This window comes from Erpetoichthys calabaricus, chromosome 2 (genome assembly GCF_900747795.2).
Source record: "Erpetoichthys calabaricus chromosome 2, fErpCal1.3, whole genome shotgun sequence".
In the NCBI taxonomy this organism is placed as follows: domain Eukaryota; kingdom Metazoa; phylum Chordata; class Cladistia; order Polypteriformes; family Polypteridae; genus Erpetoichthys; species Erpetoichthys calabaricus.
In genome coordinates, this window is record NC_041395.2 from 349,065,975 (window position 1) to 349,087,220 (window position 21,246).

The 21,246-nt window shown below is 43.0% G+C and overlaps 1 protein-coding gene across 1 annotated transcript in view; it reads left to right on the top strand.

Moving 5' to 3' along the window:
- Positions 1-21,246, top strand: part of LOC114647412 (cytosolic 5'-nucleotidase 1B) — a 38,362-nt gene that overhangs the window by 13,610 nt on the left and 3,506 nt on the right. Inside the window, exons 5-7 of the mRNA XM_051923520.1 lie at positions 9,317-9,446; positions 12,303-12,425; positions 20,761-20,924. Of these exons, the coding sequence (XP_051779480.1) occupies positions 9,317-9,446; positions 12,303-12,425; positions 20,761-20,924 (417 nt within the window). The remainder of the gene's footprint in view (positions 1-9,316; positions 9,447-12,302; positions 12,426-20,760; positions 20,925-21,246) is intronic.

The window sequence follows — 21,246 nt, forward strand, 5'->3', positions numbered from 1 at the left end:
GGGCGTCGTAGTACTTAAAGGCCTCTGAACCAAGCCAATTCCAAACAGCCATACTTCAGACATCTTAACACCTGCCCCCAAACCATATGTTAAAGTACACCTTAGCCCATTTGCGGGGCTAGAAATGACTTTAGCAAACAGAAAATTCAAACAGACCCATTCCTAAGGGGGGGGGGGGGGGGGGGGTAAACACTAAATGACATTGCTTTGCCCAAATTAGAAATAAAAGACATACAAAACATTTATCAAGTTATATGTAAAATCTCACATCACAAGAAGGAGGCAGGGCAGATAACAAGAAACACAAAGTATATAGTTAACATAAAATGATCAAATTCACAAACGTCGCATCAATATAAAGTATGACATACCGTATCTACTCACGTTTAAGTTCTCCCATGGATAAGTCGGCCTTTGACTTTACCGTATAATTTCCAGTATTTTATAATGTTGGTCGTATAAGTCGAATGCAGAAAACTTCCGCTATTGGTCCAAGAGATTACGATATGCTAACGCCCACCTTAGAGAGTAAGCACGGCCATTTTGTTCGACGTGACCACACGGTGATACCCGCACTGTTCCAAAGTGACGTTTGCACTGTTTTGTGTTGTTTGTATCTCTCACCCTCATACACCTTCATAGTAAGAGCATCATTTATCTACGATGGAGCGCTCGATCAGAAGAAAATATGAATCTGGTTTTAAATTAAACGTTGTTGAAGTGGTGAAAGAAATTGGTAACTGCGCTGCTGCAACAAAATTTGATATGTCTGAGAAACTGATGCTAGACTGGAGGAGGCAAGAAGATATGAAAAACAAAAAATATTTAAGTGTCGGGCGTAAGTCTGTGTCTGATTTTATGATCGATTTTTTGGGTTTGAAAATCTGACTTATATGTGAGTATATACGGTAAATGCAAGACAAAACTAAATCAACAGCATTGTTAATATCTCACTATTATAAAAAAACAACTTGCGACGAGATGAGACATTTTTCCCCGGGGACAAGACGTGATCTTTTGAAGAGAGACAGAGACACTTTCACTTCCCGTGTCATACTTACAACAACCTTCAGACACAAGTCCCGTGATATACGTGCAGAGCAGGTTAGAGATAAAGGAAGTAGGAAAACTCTAAAGTCTCCAAAAAATGAGAGTAAAGATCACATTAGTGCAAACAATCTGAAAAGATTACTCAGGGGAGGAAATAACAGAACAGCGAAAAGAGATTGAATATTCAGGTGCTGTACAGGCTTTTAAACGTTCGAAGCTCCGCACGAAATGCTGATCACGTGGCACACGGCAGCAGCAAGCCAGCAGCTTCTCGAGCAAAGAGGAGTTAAAATAAAATGTATTTGTTTCCCACTGTATCACCGTTTAAGAGGGGCTTCGGAAAGGCGGCCACTATCGGGGGGGGAAAGAGGTTGGTGAGCAAAGCCCCCTAATCATATTAAAAATGATCTTTTATAATGACACTAGCAAAATACCTGCGCTTCGCAGCGGAGAAGTAGTGTGTCAGAGAGGTTATGTAAACATATATACATATACAGTATATACATATCTACATATACACATATCTACATATACATATATATATATACATATACACATCCACACATATATACATATATATATTTACACATACATATACACACATACATACACACACACATATACATATATACATATAGACATACATACATACACCTACATATATATATACACACAAACATACGTGCACACATATATATATACTAGCAAAATACCCGCGCTTCGCAGCGGAGAAGTAGTGTGTTAAAGAGGTTATGTAAACATATATATACATATACCTATATACATATCTATATATACATATATATATACATATACACATCCACATATATATATATATATATATATATATATATATATATATATATACACATATCAACATATATACACACATACATAAACACACACATATACATATACACATACATACATAGTGTGTTGTAACACGGGCTGTGATTGTTACATGGGAGGGAGACGACAAATCACAGCTTCCTGCTTTCTAATCGGGCCTGTGATTGGTGCTTTGACTGATGCCTAGATCCCACAGTATGTCCCCTTAGGAGAGGCGTTAGGCAAGTGTAATTGAATAGCGGTGCTGCAAGTTTAACTTTACACCTGTTTTTAAGGCTTATTGACTGAAAGGGGCTTTCATGAAAAAAGTTAAGGCTTTGCTACAGGATACACCCTCCACAAGTTAAGGAAGTAAAAATAAAGGTATATATTTCTGTTTTATTTAAACCGTTTAAGTTTGTATGCGGGCGGTATGGTGGTGCAGTGAAAGGTGCCAGTTAGGAGACCCGGGTTCGCTTCCCTGCGTGGAGTTTGAATGTTCTCCCCATGTCTGTCTGGTTTCCTCCGGGTACTCCGGTTTCCTCCCACAGTCCAAAGACATGCAGGTTAGGTGCATTGGTGATTCTAAATTGTCCCTGGTGTGTGTGGGTGTGTGTGCTCCCTGCGGTGGGCTGGCACCTTGCCCGGGGTTTGTTTCCTGCCTTGTGCTCTGTGTTGGCAGGGATTGGCTCCTGTATTTAGGATATGGCAGGTTGGATAATGGATGGATGGACATTTATATGCATAGCCCCATTTGCCCGTTTTCGTTTTTTTTTCTTTCTTCAGTAATATTTCAGCAAACCCGGAGCTTGTTAGTTCAAATCCTGGTACTGACACCACTGTGTGACCCTGAGGAAGTCACTTCACCTGCCTGTGCTGCAAAAAACAAAAGTAATGTAACAAATTGTACCTCAGATGTTGCAAGTTGCTGGAATAAAGGCATAAGTCAAATAGATAAATATGTATTATACACATAGGAACTATTCATTTATTTTCAGTTAAGTCATCTGCAGCAAACCTTTATAAATGAGGGTTTCTCCTTTTTAGATACAGTAATCCCTCCTCCATCGCGGGGGTTGCGTTCCAGAGCCACCCACGAAATAAGAAAATCTGCGAAGTAGAAACCATATGTTTATATAATCATTTTTATATTGTAATGCTTGGGTCACAGATTTGCGCAGAAACACAGGAGGTTGTAGAGAGACAGGAACGTTATTCAAACACTGCAAACAAACATTTGTCTCTTTTTCAAAAGTTTAAACTGTGCTCCATGACAAGACAGAGATGACAGTTCCGTCTCACAATTAAAAGAATGCAAACATATCTTCCTCTTCAAAGGAGTGCGAGTCAGGAGCAGATGTCACAGAGATAGAGAAAAGCAAACAAATCAATAGGGCTGTTTGGCTGTTAAGTATGCGAAGCACCGCGGCACAAAGCTGTTGAAGGCGGCAGCTCACACCCCCTCCGTCAGGAGCAGGGAGAGAGGGAGAGAGATAGAGAGAGAGAGAGAGAGTTTGTTTTTCAATCAAAAATCAATACGTGCCCTTTGAGCTTTTAAGTATGCGAAGCACCGTGCAGCATGTCGCTTCAGGAAGCAGCTGCACAAAAGATAGCAACGTGAAGATAATCTTTCAGTATTTTTAGACGAGCGTCCCTATCGTCTAGGTGTGCGAACAGCCCCCCTGCTCACACCCCCTACGTCAGGATCAGAGAAAGTCAGCGCAAGAGAAAGAGAGAAAAGTAAGTTGGGTAGCTTCTCAGCCATCTGCCAATAGCGTCCCTTGTATGAAATCAACTGGGCAAACCAACTGAGGAAGCATGTACCAGAAATTAAAAGACCCATTGTCCGCAGAAACCTGCGAAGCAGCAAAAAATCCGCGATATATATTTAAATATGCTTACATATAAAATCCGCGATGGAGTGAAGCCGCGAAAGGCGAAGCGCGATATAGCAAGGGATTACTGTAGTGCAAACTGTTTCTTCTTCATTGAGATTTTCTCTTGGAGAGCTTTTTTCATTTCATTGAAAATTAAAGCAGCAGCTGCCAAAATATTATGAAAAAAAAATAACATGAACAACTGCCCTTATAAGTCTGTACTTGTGCTGTTACTTAGAGAGTCAGATCGTGGAGGGGTGATGTTAGAGCGTGTGAGCTTATTCAGTGCAGCAGGAACAACGCACATGTTGATCTTTTTTCTTCTTTCAGTACATGTGCCTTCCCTGTTTATTTATATATCTCTGCCTGTCTGTCTCTGTATTACGCAGTGCTCTGTCTGTCTGTGTGTTATGGATCTCAAAAATAACAGTTTTAGGGACAGTTGTTCATGTTAATTGCAGTCTCAATTGTTAAAAAAATATTTTAAAAGGAGCATCCCATATGAAAATATAACGATCTCAATAAGTGACAGTGCATACCAATTTATAAATTTTATGTCCGTTTGAGGTTAAAAAGAAAAAAAAAAGTAACACTTTATCCCCAAGCGGGGAATCGAACTCAGGTCTGTGAGGCACGGCAAAGCTGCTGTGCTCTAAGAAGCAAAACTTAGTGCACTATACCACGGAAACTGTTGTATCCTCCTTGAAGTTTGTGTGAAAATGTTTATTTGATCTTTGGAACTCGGGCTTTACACATTCTATAGTTTATGCCTACATTTTGTAACATTTATTACTAAAATATGAAAAAGTTTCTGTTTTAACAATGTGTTTACACAGATTACTGTAGAAACGGAACACACATGAAATGCGTGTGTTCCAAATAACGATCTCTTATTTCCAGTCTAAAACTCCACTTCACTCCCAGATAATCAATCAAGGCGTGAGCTGGGAAAGCTTCGCGCACGTTCTAAGTCGGTGGGGGGATGGAATAGCCAGCTGCTGGCAGCTTGTCTTTTATCCGCACATTTAGAGGACAAAGGATGCTGGCGGAGAGGTGTGAACGGATTTAAGAAGCCATTTAAGGTGGGCCGGATATACGAGTTTTTTCGTAGGCTCTGGTAATTCTAGTGTTAACGGCTGAAATCTAACGTGGTTTATGCCCTTCAGAATGAAAACAGTTTGCATTCACCTTTTTAATAAAAGGCGAGCTTTTAAGCCTGAGAAATCACCCCGTAAATGCACACGTTTAATTGCACATGTGTTAATATGTATGCTTACACAGTATTAAAAGACACTCAACAATTAACGTCATTTACCTTCGTTCCCGCGTTTGAGTCGTGCTGTAAATCTCTTCCTTGTTTTCAGTTCACGTGATTACGTAGGAGGCGTGATGACGCAATACGTGACTCCGCCTCCTCCATTACAGTATATGGACAAAAAAGAGGTTCCAGTTATGACCGTTACGCTTTGAATTTCAAAATGAAACCTGCCTAACTTTTGTAAGTAAGCTGTAAGGAATGAGCCTGCCAAATTTCAGCCTTCCACCTACACGGGAAGTTGGACAATTAGTGATGAGTGAGTCAGTCAGTCAGTCAGTCAGTCAGTCAGTCAGTCAGTCAGTGAGTGAGTCAGTGAGGGCTTTGCCTTTTATTAGTATAGAAAAGGAATAAACAGACAGCAGATTAACTGACCAGAGCCAGTGCAGCAGCCCCGGCTGCACCCTAACATTCAGTAGAAACGAAGCTAATCCAGTAGCCCTGACCTCTGTCTCTTCTCGTCTCAGCTGGACGGCCAGTCCTAGCATCACCGTCAGAGCTGCATCCCCAGTAACGTGTGCTCACGCCAAGCGGGGCCTTTTGAAAATGTGTTCCTAGCTGCCCTTAGCTGTAAACACTCCCCTTCATTTTTGTAGCACATCTTCATACATGAAAGTTGATCCAAGTGCTTTACATTAATAGCTGAACAGTTAGGAGGAAAGTAGAAAATGAACAGAAGCAACTAAAATAGCAAAGAGCACTTCCAGGACACATTGAAGGTTCTACAGCACAGTATGAAGGAGAAACAAAGCCCTGCAGAACAGAACAACAAATGGTCGGGTAGTCAGAAGGGAGGTGAAACTCGAGCCACCGTAATGCTGCAGGGGTCCAAGGCCTAAAGACCACTCCGCGTCAGTCTGCGGTCCATTAATGCGTCACCCCTAGCAGGAGCCTCTTCTAAGGACGCGCTCTCTGTCCTGGTGTGTGTGCCTAGATTGATCTTCACGTTTTCCTTTTTTGGTATTTTTATAATCCTACTATTGTGTATCACCTACACATTCCTTATAAAGCATTCACGTCCTTATGTGATGAACCCTTTTAACCTTGTAGCGGTCCGGCTCCGTCGAGGAGGCAGTGATTTATTGATTTTTATGGTGGAAATTCCAGGGACACCCCCAGCCTTGGCTCGACCTTCACGCAGTCACAAACAGAGACAAAAAGCCAACAGAAATAAAATAGCAAATAAAGAATATATTAACACTAATAATGAAAACGACGATCCCACCCCAGTTCCCCTTACGGCGATTATACATTAAATACAACAAAACACAAACAAAGCACACACAGCAAAGTCCATGAAATAACGGCAATGGATGAAATGTAATGATGAAGAGAGATGGTCCAGTGATAGATAAATAGAATTCTTTATTGTCATTATGCATACACATAACGAAATTATTTTTGTTGGTAGAACTTGGCTTCAAGGCTGAATACTTAAATACACAATACACTATAAATAATAAAATAAACGTAATAAATAATATAAGACAGCAGCAGTAAGACATCATCAAGTCCTTCTTTTCCTGAGGTAGTCCGCCTGCAGAGACCAGTGATGTGTGTGTGTTGGTCTGCAGCAGAGGACTACAAGTGTGTGTGTTTGATTACGAGGTGAAGTGTGTGTGCGTGTCTACAGGGGGGCAGGTTAGGGGTAGACGTGTGTGTGTGTGTGGGTATCAGCAGGAGCAAATGGACTTCACAGCTCTGGAGATAAAGCTGTCTTCCAGTCTGCTAGGACGTGTTTTTATGTTTCTGTACCGCTTTCCCGAAGGCGATGGTACAAACAGTCCATTTCCTGGATGGGTGAGATCCACAGCTATACATCTGGCCCTCTTCTGCACCCTTCCAGCATATACAGAGTCCTGGTCTAGGAGAGGACTTCCCACGATCCCCTGTGCTGTTCTTACCACCCGTGCCAAGTCCTTCCTGTCCTGTGCTGTGCAGCTGTCATACTGTGACAGAGAAAGCTTTCTATAGCAGATCTGTAGAAGTTTGTGAGCAGCCGAGAGGAGAATCCAGCACATCCCATCTTCCTGAAGAAGAAGAGTCATTGTTGGGCCTTCTTTACCAGGTGAGATGTGTTCAAAGACCAGGTCAGATCTGATGTGATGTGGATACCCAAGAACTTGATATTGTCCACACACATTACGTGTCATGTATGTACAAATGCACCGTATAAAAACTGAATTGAGCGTCTCACCAGACTGTTGAAGGCTTCCAGCATGGCAGACATGACTAAGTAAAGTGTGGCGAGATATTCCTAACCTGTTGGCCAGTTCCCTGAGAAGTGACATCAGGTAGTTGATAGAAACTGCAGTGCAAATACAGAGCATTGGCCACCTTAAATGCGAAGAGTCTGTCCTTCATAGTCATCACTTTAATAGGTTAGTCACGTCAAGGCACATTCTAATAAGAGCTCGTTGATATGAATTATTAAACACGCGAGTCGTCATTTAGCTCCATTTCTCTACTCGATTGAGGGTCTCATCATTTTGTCTGAATTGTTGCTTACTCACGGGGCAGAGCTGCAGTAAATGTACACACGTTGCCCCATCAAGATTTCCTGACGTTTGTGTGGAAGGTTGCTTCGGCACATTTTGAGCCTCTCTTTGTGCACAATCAAGCTTTATAAATGAGGCCTGTGCTGCCCAGGTGGGTCTGCACTATTTGAAGGATCAGGGAGACGCGATCCTCTGTGGGTATACTGGAGTGACCTGCTGACCGTCGTGGATCCTATTCTTTTGGCAGAGAAGAGCCTATGTGATTTTTTTAGTGGTCATTCAGACCGGTTGGGTTGCTTTCTTCTTTTGAGCCATTTGAAGCTCGTATGTTAACCTCGTCACCGATCCCTTTCTAAGACGACGTGGCTCTGCTGGGCCAGGGTGGTGTTGCTTCTGTCTGCTGCCACCCCATCTCCTTCAGTTTGCTCTTCTCAGTTTACGTGGCCTGTCCCCATGTCACTTGAGTCTGAACCCAGCGGTCTTAAGATGTTGGATCTGCTGCGGACTCGATTAGGGGGCTTTAGGGGGCATTGAGAACGAGCCTGATTCTCAAAAATAGTCATCACACTTATGAGGTGTTCTGTTTACTGCCAGCGGGGCAAGGAAGAGTGTTAACAACCTGGCCATGCACAAATTGTCATTAGTAAAGCAGATTTATTGAACTTATTAAAGAAAGGAAATTCAAAATTACTTAATTACCAATAACTAACCAGAAGATTAAGCTCCAGAAATCACATTTCAAAGGCGAGGTCAGAAATTAAATTATAAAAAATAAAAAACCAAATGGTCAAAACTTAGGAGATGGAAAGGGAAAGAAGCACACGGCCAAAATGGAATGCCCTCGCGTGTTTCAGAGATGACAAATCCCAGTCCCTGGGCCTGCTGTCCAAATAGCCGCGTCACACCTCCACCATTAAAAACAATTAAATTACATAATTGAGGGAAAACAGGAGAGAAATTAACAGAAGAGCAAAGGGAGATTCAGAAAGACAATACTCATAACCAACAAGAACAAAATTGAGTCCAACACAAAGCGACTCAACATAAAGGCAACACTAAAGCACAAAAGATACAAAAGCAGATCTCGGGGTGAGTCTCCAGGCCGTGATGTCCTGCCACCTCACCCAGCAGCAGCACCTCACTGAAGTCGCTAAAATGTTGCTGTCCGGTGTTATAAAAGGCCCACCTGACTCAAAGGTTTTGCCAGATCTTCAATGGTCCTGTGTCACTGTGGTTTTAGATGGCAGACGTTCAGGTTTTCATGCTGTGTGATGAACTCTGAAGGACACTAAAAATATGGCGACGACGTCCAGGGCCCTGCTCTGTGAATTTGTAGCTGAGTTCATCCAGAGAAGAGCGACTGGGCTGATTCCATGGCTACAGGGGGTGAGTTAGAAGGAAAGATTAAAAGAGCTGAGCCTGAAGGAGATGAAGAGGAGACCTGACTGAAGGGTTTAATATGATGAAGGGAATTAGTGCAGTGGATCGAGACGGTTATTTTAAAATGAGTTCATCAAGAACACCGTTGGAAACTTGTGAAGGGGAAATTTCGCACAAACATTAGGAAGTTTTTCTTTACACAAAGAACGACAGACACTTGGAATAAGCGACCAAGTAGTGTGGTGGACAGTAAGACTTTAGTGACTTTCAAAACTCAACTTGATGTTTTTTTGGAAGAAATAAGTGGACAGGACTGTCGAGATTGTTCTAATGTTCTTTAACCAGAGCTGCTACTTTGTGTTCTGCAGGCCGTCCAGATGGTGAATGCAAAACTATTGGAAAAGAATCCCGAGGAGACACTGCTGTTCGACATGATCCTGGTATCAAAGAGCAGCCCACAGAGTGGATCGAGGGTCATAAAGAGCGTCCGGCATTACGGTAATAACCGTCAAGTTTGGGTTGTGTGTAATTCTTATTCGCATGTCTCCTTGGAACAGTTGACAGTAATAAAACACCAACAAAGACGCAGAAACACAAACACATGTGGCATGCAACATAAATAATATAACTAATAACATAATAATAAATGCACACTCTGCTGTGGAAGAGTATTTGCCCCTCCCTGATTTCCTCCATCCTTCCTCATTTATTTGTAACACTTGACTGTTTTGATTTACAAATAAATTTCTTATAATACAAAGACAACCTAAGTAAACACAATGCACCGTCTTTAAAGGATCATTTAATTTTTTTAAGGGAAAATAAGTTCAACACCACCTATGTCACTGGTGTGAAAAAGTAATCACCCCCTTAGACAGTCAATCAACCAGTGAACCAAATGTAAAGGAGGAGAGAGAGGGGTTAAATGAGACGGGCCCACCCAACCCTGATGGCCGCCTGCCCAGCTGAACCTAAAAGTCGCTTCAGTCGAACCTTTCCATCAATGTGAAATTGACTTAAAGGTCTCAACATGCAGCACACAAGGCCTCGGTCAGGAAGTTAATGAAGGATTACAAAGCAATCTCTGCAATCCTGGGACTCCAGCAAAGCACCGTGAGAGCCAACATCTCCAGATGGAGAAAACTCACAGCCGTGGTAAATCTGACCAGGGCTGGCCAGCCTGGCAAAATGACTCCCAACTGCACATAGAAAACTCATCCAAACGTCTAGGGAAGTGCAGGCCTCTCTCAGCTCAGCTAATGTCAGCACTTCTGATTCCACCATTAGAAAGTCACTGGGTAGAAATGGCATCCATGGGAATGTTGCAAGGCGTAAACCCACCGTAAAACAAGAGGAATGTAAAGGCTTGTGTAAAATCTGCAAGAAACACCTTGATTACCCCCAAAGCTTTTGGATAAGTCAGCAGTGGAACTCTCTGGAAGACCTCTGGAGTAAAGCAAATGCACAATAAGAACAGCGCACCCACAGTCCAACATGGTGGTGGTCGGGTGACAACATGGAGATGGTTGGTTACTTCAGGGCCTGGGCCCAAAATTGAGGAAAGCATGAATTCAGCTGTCTATCAATAAGTGTTGAAGGGGAATATATGGTCATCAGTCCATAATCTGAAGCTCAAGTTATGTAGCAGGACAACAATGTGAAGAACAAGAGCAAATCCACCTCTTAAAGACTGGAAGAACACAAAAATAGGGTTTTGAAACGCTCTAGTCAACGTCCTGACTTGAACCCCTTTGAGATGTTGTGGTGGGACCTGAAATGGGCAGTTCATAGGTGAAAACCCTCCACCATTAAAAACAATGAAATAATAAATTACATAATTAAGGGAAAACATGGAATTAATTCATGTGGTTGAATTCAGACAACTCTGTAAAGAGGAGCAGGGTGCAGTTTCTCCAAAGACAGAGCTCCTGTTGCCAGAAGTGTCTGATTGGAGTTGACGCTGCCAAAGGAGGCACAACCAAGTATTACGTTTAGGGGGGCATTTACTTTTTCACATGGGTGATTTAGGTGTTGGTAAACCTTTTTTTTTTTTTCCCCCCGTTAGTAAATCAAATGATCATTTAAAGCTGTGTGTTATGTTGGCCCAGTTTGTCTTTTATACTCCACTAAATTCGTTTGGACATCAGAAAGAGTGACGTGTTAAGAATTAGCGGGAATGGAGGAAATCCCAGAGGGGGCCAATACTTTAACACTGCACCATATGTGTGTATACGTGTAGTATACAGAGTGAACACACACACACATGTACCTCACAGATGGAGGTCTGACTGCACCGTTATGCCGCCCCCCCATTCCAAATCTCAGTTTAAATTATTTGTGATTCACAGTACACTCCTCTATTTCTTCGCTGCCATTTTATCGATACACTTGAAATGTTTCTGTCTAAAATCTCGTAATGCAGTGTTCTGCTTATCTGTTGATTTATCGAGTTATTGATATATTTCCATTTCCAGACATTGTCAATGCGAGTTTCTTCTTACATACAACATCCGCAGCCACAGAACTCATTTTTTGTTCATGCGTTGACAGGATTAGGAGAGGCAGCCATCTTGGTCCATAATCTTGCTGGAGTCTCCGTGTTCTCCTCGTGTCTCTGTGTGTTTTTTCCCTCAGATGCCCGTGACACGCAAGTTTGCTGTTTCCCAATTAGCCCCCCTGTGTGAGTGATGGACTGACAGGGTCCTACTCTTGAACAGCCTGCAGCCACCCATGACCTTGATTCGGATTAAGTGGACCTGAGAAGGTTACCGAACTTTTAAAACAATCCCACTGTTTGTCATTTAAGAGGGAGACCATGCAAAAATGGCAGCGGTGCCTCCGTTTCCTCCTAATGCCGCCTTTGTTTTTCTAGTAGTTTCTCTTTAGTATGAACACGTGACAGCCCCTTGTGGTCCTCACCAGGTTTTCCACCTTCTCTTGTCACCCTCGGGATTAGCAGCCGCAGTTTCCGTCAATCCCACGATCTCCCTGTAGAAATCTCAGCTAATTAAAAGGCAGAATCACAAGCTGAGGCTTTAGTTTGGAGTCATGCAGACAAAGCCCAGGCTGTGGAGACTATCGTCTGTCTGGACTCTGGTCCATGAGCGCCACCGTACAATGGCAGTGCCCAAAGTTAGACCCGTCTGTGAAGACAGACATTCACGATTTACGTTAGTTGTAAGCCGGAGTCAGAAACGCAGTGAGAGGGTCTGAGGCCTCCAAAAACAGCCACAGAGCGGGCTGACAAAACCAGCAGTAACCCTAAAAAATAAAATGTAAACGTAACAAATTAAGAGAAATTCACGTAAACACCAATGGAGCCCAGTGAGTCTGACATCTGTGTTTACCCCGCAGGCCTGGACGTCTCCAGATTTTGTTTTGCTGCCAGCGTGGACTGTACAAATTACCTGAGGACCAACAATGTGAAGCTGTTCTTGTCATCTGATGAAGAGGAGGATTTCAGTGCTCTCAGGACAGGTGAGTTTCTTAGTTCACGGACATGCAGTCTACGCCATGTGCTCAGTCCAGCCACACAGTACTGAGTGACCACACGCTGAGCCGTGTCAGAAAGTAAGTGCACCCGCTTTCAGCTGAATGGATGTATCAAGCAATCATGTCACCCTCACCAGGTCCTAAAACGGGACGTAAAACATCAGGTGACAGACGACTAGCACTGAACAGGCTTGGCTTTGTCAGTCAGGTTTACTGTAAAAAAAAAAAAAAGTCTCGGAGAGGTGACGTCCCACTGAAAGTCATCGACATTCAAGGCCAACTCCGTCAAGAAGCAGCCACAGTGTCACGGTGGAGTGGAGGCCTGATGTGTGTTAATAACGAGGGCTGTCAGAATTTAAGATTTGAGTATTCAGATTTACAATAAGTCAATATTTCAATGTATTGAAATGTATCTTAAAAGTTCTGGGTGCTGCATAAATGTGCTTTTTGCTTTGCCACCATTCACCACAACCTATCGTCCGTGGGGAGGAGCAAAATTTTTAGATTCGTCAAACATTTTGATCTCCGTTTTCAATGTATTAGCGTCCCCTAATATCCCGATGATGGGTGTGTCACAGGGCGATCTCGAGCTAAAATGGCTGGATGGAAAAACACCAAACTGGAAACTTCAGCCTGTCCTGAGATGACGACGTGCTGATTAGTTTTTGAGTCAAATCGTGTAAGAGAAAGAGGCCCTCAAATACCGTAATTCTGCAATGAATTATGAACTCTTCTCGTCAATGGCTATCGCATCGATCAGGCAGATCAGCATCAGAGCAGTAAATAATTACTGAAATGTTAGAGAAGACTTTAAGTAACTTGGTTCCTACTGACCAAGGTTATGATAGTTTTGCCTTTTTATATTTGTTTTAATTTCTTTATTTTTTCTGACCTTACTTGGAAATTCAGTTTAGTTTTAGTTTTCCTTCATTGTGTATTTTTAGTTTTAATTTAGTTTTTATTTCACAAAGACATTTCTATTTTATTTTTATATCTATTAGTTTTAGTTTTAGTAATTATGGCGTGGAGCTCCTACGGAGTTTAGTTTTGTGTTACAATCAGACAGAACTGTACACTTAATGGGTTAGGATACGAGTTTAAAAGCCGACTCCACTCCAAGGTTTACTGTCTGGGTTTGTTTTTGTCTGATAAATACAAACAGAATCAAAACCACATACTGAATATTAACAATTTTACATAATTTTATAATTTTTAAAATATTTTCTATGTCGTTTGTGCCGAACAAATCTGTGCTGACTGTTGACACTTTTTTTCTTTTCCTTTTATTGCCCAGAATGGGCCAATTTGTAACGAAGTTTAGGTGAATTTTAAGGTTTGAGGGTTTTTTTTACTCTCAATGTCTGTAGCACAGCACATCTCCTGCTCCAAGACAATGTGCTTATAATGAATGACTTCAGTGTCACATTAAAAAATCTCCCATACTGGGCTTTGTTGTTTTCTACCAGCTATATTGATCTCTGATTCCATCTCGGGCACAAACAATTTATAGACGGAATTTTTTCACCTACAGGCCAAAAATCAGAAAACAGAATCTACTGTGTGCTGACAGGTGTGATCGTGAAAGTCACGGGGGCTTAGGAAGAACTGGGGTCGTGAATGAGTGTGTAGACCTCACCTAGCTGTTGTGATAATAAAGCAACACAGACATCATAACGATTTGGGGCAGCCACCCGTATTTTGTTTTCCCAGCTGCAAAAGTAAAGTTTTTGAAGCACGATGTGCATAGAACAGAGTCCAAATCAGAACTCATTACAGACAAAGATGGAAGCTTTAAAGGCCCGTAAAGGAAGTGACATCATTAAAAGGGCTGAAATCGGAAGTGATGTCTTCTGGACCGGATGTGACGTTGGCAAAGGGGCCGGCACCAGAAGTGATGTCTTCAGAGGTGCCGGAACCTTGCAGGATTTCCTGGGAAAGGTCTGTAGGGAACTGAGAAAGACAGTCCATGCACTCTGCCGCCCCCTGGTCGGATGTTTTATTACAATTACTCAGGCCCTTTAGCTGCCTCCTACTCGCACGTGTGTGACACTGTATTGAGGGAAACAAAGAAACACAAGCATGACGTGTGAAGGTTAGGGGCAGTGAGACTTGAATAGCCCACCATGAGAACAGTAAACCCTTAATGAGCAGAGCAAGAGCAGATAATAGGAGTGTAGAGGGGCACAAAACGCCAAGGACAGCATCTGAGATTAAGAACAATACACACGACACGATCATACAGAGCAGGATGGCAGGAAACCTGGAGCCTACCCCAGCAGGTTTGCATGCAAGGCAGGAAAAATCCCTGGTGTACAATATGTATGATATGACTGATGTTAAGAACAAAACGAATATGATATTCAACTATCTGTTCTGAAAGAGAGCGAGAAACATTGAAAAAGGAGGGACAGATATTTTAAAACCTAATTCTGCTACTGGATTATTTTCACAATATCAGTTATTTTGAGCTGTGAATATCTCTCTATTATAAAAAAAAAAAAATTTGCGATGAGACTTTTTTTCCCGGGGACGAGGTGTGATCTTTTCAAGAGAGACAGAGACACTTTCACTTCCCGCAAGATGGAGAAGTCACGTCATACTTACAACAACCCTCAGACGCAAGTCCTGTGATACACGTGCAGAGCAGGTTAGAGATAAAGGAAGTAGGAACATTTGAAAGTCTCCAAAAATGAGAGTAAAGATCACATTAGCACAAACAATCTGAAAAGATTACTTGGGGGAAATAACAGAACAGCAAAAAGAGATGGAATATTCAGGTGCTGTACAGGCTTTTAAACGTTCACAGCTCCGCACGAAATGCAGATCACGCGGCAGACAGCAGCAGCTTGTCGAGCAAAGAGGAGTTAATGAAACACCTGCTACTTGTTTGCCGATGTATCACCGTTTAAAAGGGGATTTGGAGAGGCAGCCGCTGGCAGGGGGGAAAAGGGGTTGGCGAGCGAAGCCCACTAGTCAACTACAAAAAGATAAATTAATAAATATAGAACAAATACAAAAACACATTAGCAGGTTTAGTTTTTCTGCACTTGGCAGACTCTCTTCACCTGCCTACCTGTAGTTCAGTGGAGACGTTGCCAGCTCAGGAAGGTTTGTGTCACTTTGTTGTTCAACGACATTTTTAAAGTCAAAGTGATTGGTCAGCAACAATACGCTGATCTTGTATGACGGCTGTCAGTCTCTCGTTTGATTTTCAGAAAGGATTTCTTGTGTGTGAAGTTTCTGGTGAATTATTATCATCAAAACACAGCCACCTGAGACACCTAAACTCAAACGTTACTCAAACTCGATTCTTCTGTCCATACGGTGAAGGTTTTGTGGAGCAGCACATTCCCATTTACAGCATTTAAATTACATCTCGATAATCAAGAAGCACAGAGAACGGCGGCCCAGTAAGTCGCTTTCTATTCCACACGACTCACGCGCCCGCGTTCAGCTCACTCGGCCACCGCCAACGCTGTGTGATCAGCCGCCGCCGATCACTGGATGAAGACACGCGGGCGGCTTGTGGTCGAGGACTTTCTGTTTTAGAGTTAAAGATTAACGGCAAGAATATTCATTCAAAAATGAAAACTACAAATATTTTTAGTAAATTATTATTTTATTTCAGTTCATCTTTCCAGCTACTTTAATAGTTCAGTTTAGTTTTAGTTTTTCATTCCGGTTTTCTTAATTATCTTATTTCAGTTTACTAAAATGTTTTTTTAATAATAGTTTCAGTTTTGCCCCTGGATTGATCTCTCCAGATCAAATTCCTGATTTTTTTATTATATTATATATTATATTTTTTCTATCATAACCTTGCATCTGACACTTAGATCGGACTTTTTTATATTTCTTGTTGATGTCATTAAAACACGCGGGGCAGTCATCACACAAATATGACACTTGAAAGCGCAGCCCTTCATGAAAATGAGGATGTCAGTGGGCACCAAGCGATGAGATTGAAGAGGAAGTGCAGGCCGAAGTTAAAATACGCAGACAAAGCTGCTCCAAGGTGTTAAATGCAGTGACATTAAACCTCCAGGTGTAACACCTAGTAAGCTCAGCGTCATTTTACTTTTCTTTTTCCGTTCTGTTTTAGTGTTTAAAACTCGAGCAGTTCTTCTGTTTGCGAGGTTCAGAACGTGTGCTCCTCTTATCTCATCGCCATGTTTTATGTGTTGTACTCCCAGTTGAGTGTTCATTGGCTGTCAGCTCTCCGGCACACACACAGCCAATGAGAAAATCAGACCCGTTTGATTAGTCACTGGGTATGTCACATTAGCTTCACTGGCGCACACCGCTGACTGCCTCCGACTCGCTAAGATGACGTCGATGAAGGCAATGACTGAGCGTCGCTGGAATACGTCACATAGTGTGACGTCTGTCTGATTAGGACCCTAACAGTGTCTGTCCGTTATTTAATGTTCTCCTTGAGATCTGTCCAGTGGACGACAGAGGAGAGAAAAGCAAAAACGCAGCCGTCTGCCTCACTTGTGGAGGTCCACAGTCAGTTATATAGCAGACAAAGTGGGACATCGTCACAGTCCTAGTGCTGGTGACCTTGGGCAACTGGCCACCCACCCCTCTGGTCATTCTGCAGCAGAGTCTGTGCTGGGCTGCCTAATGGGAATTTCCCCTTGGGATTAATAAAGTATCTATCTATCTATCTATCTATCTATCTATCTATCTATCTATCTATCTATCTATCTATCTATCTATCTATCTATCTATCTATCTATCTATCTATCTAATTATATAGTGCCTTCTATCTATCTATCTGTCTGTCTGTCTGTCTGTCTGTCTGTCTGTCTGTCTATCTAATTATATAGTGCCTTTCATCTGTCTGTCTGTCTATCTAATTATATAGTGCCTTTCGTCTATCTATCTATCTAATTATATAGTGCCTTTCATCTATCTATCTATCTATCTATCTATCTATCTATCTATCTATCTATCTATCTATCTAATTATATAGTGCCTTTCATCTATCTATCTATCTATCTATCTATCTATCTATCTAATCCCATGGCAGAATCTTTCCATCCTTTGAATTCAGGGCTCCCTGCATCTCAGACAGCGTGGCACCAACTGGCACAGCAGGGCACCAAAAACGAAACGGAATTTGATGGCAGTTATTTTCATTATTGATTACCGTAGTTGACACTGATTAGTTGTTGCAGTCCAAGTTTAAAGAAACAGTAAAGTGGGGACATTTCAAACTGACGGACTTGAGGGGTCCATTAATGTGACCATTAAGATCTGGCCATCTGCGACTTTGAAGATGCCGCGTCTTCTTGGACTGCTACGAATCAAGTTGTATTTGTCACATGCAAAGTGTACCGACAGTACGACATGAAGTGACATGCTTAGTTGGTCAATGTCAATGACTGTCAAGGGACAATGGCACTTCTTCTTCTTTGTCTTTCCCGTTAGGGGTCACCACAGCGGATCATCTTGCGCCATGTTTTCCTGTCCTCGTCATCTTGCTCTGTCACACCTGTGTCACCACATCCATAAACCAATAGCACATGACTTATAAGAATCATTAAGAGAAATATGATCAAATAATAAGAAAGTGACTTCAATAACTTAATGTTAGAGAGTAGGCCATCATGTGTTTCTGCACGCTGTGGATGGACTGTGTTCTGTGGTCCGCAGGTCCTCCTCGGTTTCTCTGACACGGACTTTAGGCAGAACTGACTGCAGCCCTGAGCCGAGGCCGTTGTTGGGGTGGCCTGCCATGTCTGGTCATTTTCTTAGCCCTGCTCTGACACAGAGACGTCCTCAGGTGCCCGCGGTGAAGTGTTCAGCTGATGGCACCCCCCTCTCTGCTCGGCCTCGTGGTCCTGCTGTCACGCCAGGCGCTGATACTTCCTGTCAGAATTCTTCTATTACAGTTCAATAAATCAGAAGTCAGTGTTTTCCTGTTGTGTTATTGCTGACCTGCTTCTGCGGTTAATGATATTTGTAGTCAGCATGACTTGACGTTTATATTCACACAACTTTCAACGGTTTGTGTAGAAAAAGCCATAAAGAGCTTTGGATCCTGGTGGTCTGGTAATGCTGGACACTCGCCGAGTCTGAACAGCTCTGCGGTTTTATTACGGCCAGGGTGGCCCACAAAGGGAGATACGTTTGGTCATGAGCATTATGAGGAAAGGGGAAACAAGAAAACTAGACAATAAGAAGAAATAAAGAAATAAATAAAACACAACATACACCAAAAAGAAGAAACACGCCCATCCATCCATCCATTAGCCAATCCGCTACATCCTAACTACAGGGTCACGCGGGTCTGCTGGAGCCAATCCCAGCCAACACAGACTGGGCGCAAGGCAGGAAACAAACCCCGGGCAAGGGCGCCAGCCCACCGCAGAGAAACACACCTCACCCACTTTATTAGGTCCGTCTGTCCAGCACTGGCGAGGACCCACTTGTGCCACAAGACGATTCTGAACTCTGCATGGATTCAACCAGGTGGCCCAATGTGAACTCGAGACCCTCAAGCCGTTCCTGCAGGTTTTTTGGTTGTTTCTCTTCACTCCAGTGGTCCCCAGATCTCAGTTCAGCGTCGGTTGACCTAAGTGCCGTGTTTGTTGTGTCAGCGTGATTCAGAAAGTGCCAACTTGTAACAGCCGAGCCCTTTACCCGGCCCGCCCACTACACTACAGGGTTGGCCCCCAACACAACCAGGGCGGTCGCCCCCTCGTGGTCTGGAGGAGGCACAAGCCCTCCTCCGGTCCTCTCGGGCGTCCCGGCTGGGTACCACCCCCAGTGGTCTGCCACAGTATATATATATATATATATATATATATATATATATATATATATATAAAGCCACAAATGGCCATAACTGTACAAACCTTTACTGAATGCCTCTTCCAGTAGCATCCGTATGTTGTTTTAAACTAATCTGTAATAATTACAATTGTCATTTTTAATAATTTGTAATATGTAATAATGACAAGCTACCATCATATTGTGGTACTCGGCAGAATAATTCACACCCAGCAGTTATGTATTTGTGATTGTTGCATCATGGCTCCTAGAATGGTTCGGTGGTCTGATGCGGCCATCACACCAAAGGCCACGACACACTGGACATTAACATAAAGACCGCATGCTCACCGTGAAGCATGGAGACGGCAGCCTCAGGCTATGGGGGACGCTTCCCTCCAGCAGGCCCCGGAAGGCTTGTGGGGGTAAATGAATGCAGCAAATTAGGGTGAAATCCAGGAGGAACACCTGATGGAGTCTGCAAGAAACCTGAGCTATGGGAGAAGACAACGAGCACAAGCTACCGAGGAATGGCTTCAAAACAGCAATGTGAACGTCCTAGAGGGGCCGAGCGGTCGGAGTTCAGAGCTCAGTCTGGCTGTGGATTTCTGGCTGATCTCCGTAACACCTGACAGAGGTGGAGCAGTTTGGGCTACAAATGAAGGAGCTGATAGAGGAAGACCTGAGCGCACAGACTCAAGGCTGTCATGGCTGCCATCTGCTAGAGCATGACGTGAGCGGGCTGAATGCTTAGGAGATCAAGGATGTTGTTGTGTTTTATATTTGTGATCAAATTGGACTGCAATGCAGGGATCTGTTTTCCGATCTTTTTCGGTTAGTCAGCATCAAAAAGCCAAATGAAATCCAATGGTGAACACCTTGAAGGAGGTGAAGACTTTTAGAGTCCGCCTGCCTGTGTCCTCCACAATCCTACACTCTTTGACCACTCAGTGTTGCTCTCCAGGTCCATACAGACAAGTCCGACTACTTACTTTAGAACCCCAGATTTGGACCCTGGGGGTGCCGGTGGTTTTCTTTCCCCTACCCAATGTGCTGCACTTTGCACACCAGTGCCCCCTGCTGGCTCAGAGCAAGTGAAACATCTTGAATCAGACCTGACAGCATTCATGGTTACAATCCAGCAAAGAGTCAACACGATTCTGGAATCCAGTTGGGCACAAAAGAAGATCAAATTCACGAGAGCCGAGACATCGACAGAGAAGATGGGACAGCTGGCCGTAACAACGGGGTCACCGGCTCAGTAACCTTTGCTTTCTTTTCTTCACCCCTGGTCAGTGCTGGCACTTTGGTTTAGTTAGAAATAAAATTCATTTTTGCTTTTTCTCCCAGATCAACAGCAGAGCTTCAGGTGTTTGTATTTAAAATGTTTATAAGCCAGTGAGACCACCCTGTTGACCTTTTATGGGTTTATGTGAAGCCCCTAGCAGGCCCGGCTCTCATTTTTATTTTTAATATCCTATTTCTCCCAATCATTTCCATTCCTTCTCCTTACTAATTTTGCTTCTCGTGTCTCCCTCAGGTTTCCCAGCCCCTTTGTTGTTCAAGCAGCGAGCCCCCGCCGCCTGTGAGCAGCTCAAGATCGTGTTTGATGGCGACACCATTCTTAGGCACATCTTCCAGGAGAACAAACTGGAGGAGATTGATAATTTTGAAAGTCACCTCAAGTCCTTCCCAATCAGCGAGGTTTGGCAATTCTTCATTTTTAATTGTATTGCCCTGAAAAAAGGATTCGCCCACCCCAAGTATTATCACATTTTATTGTGTCTGATTTGTAATGTACACTTTATGAGAATTCAGATTTTTCCAGCTGACCTACCAAACGGCACACGTCACGTCAGATCCAAAGAAACAAACTGAAAACCTTTCAACAATTTGCTATAAACGAAAAAAAATCCAACTGGCGAGTCTCCGTCCCCTTCGTCAGTCTAAAGCCCCCTCTGCTCTGTGGGACCTGCAGGCTCCTCTGCTCTCAGTCCTCTCGCTGTCGCTGCGCTTCAACAGTAAA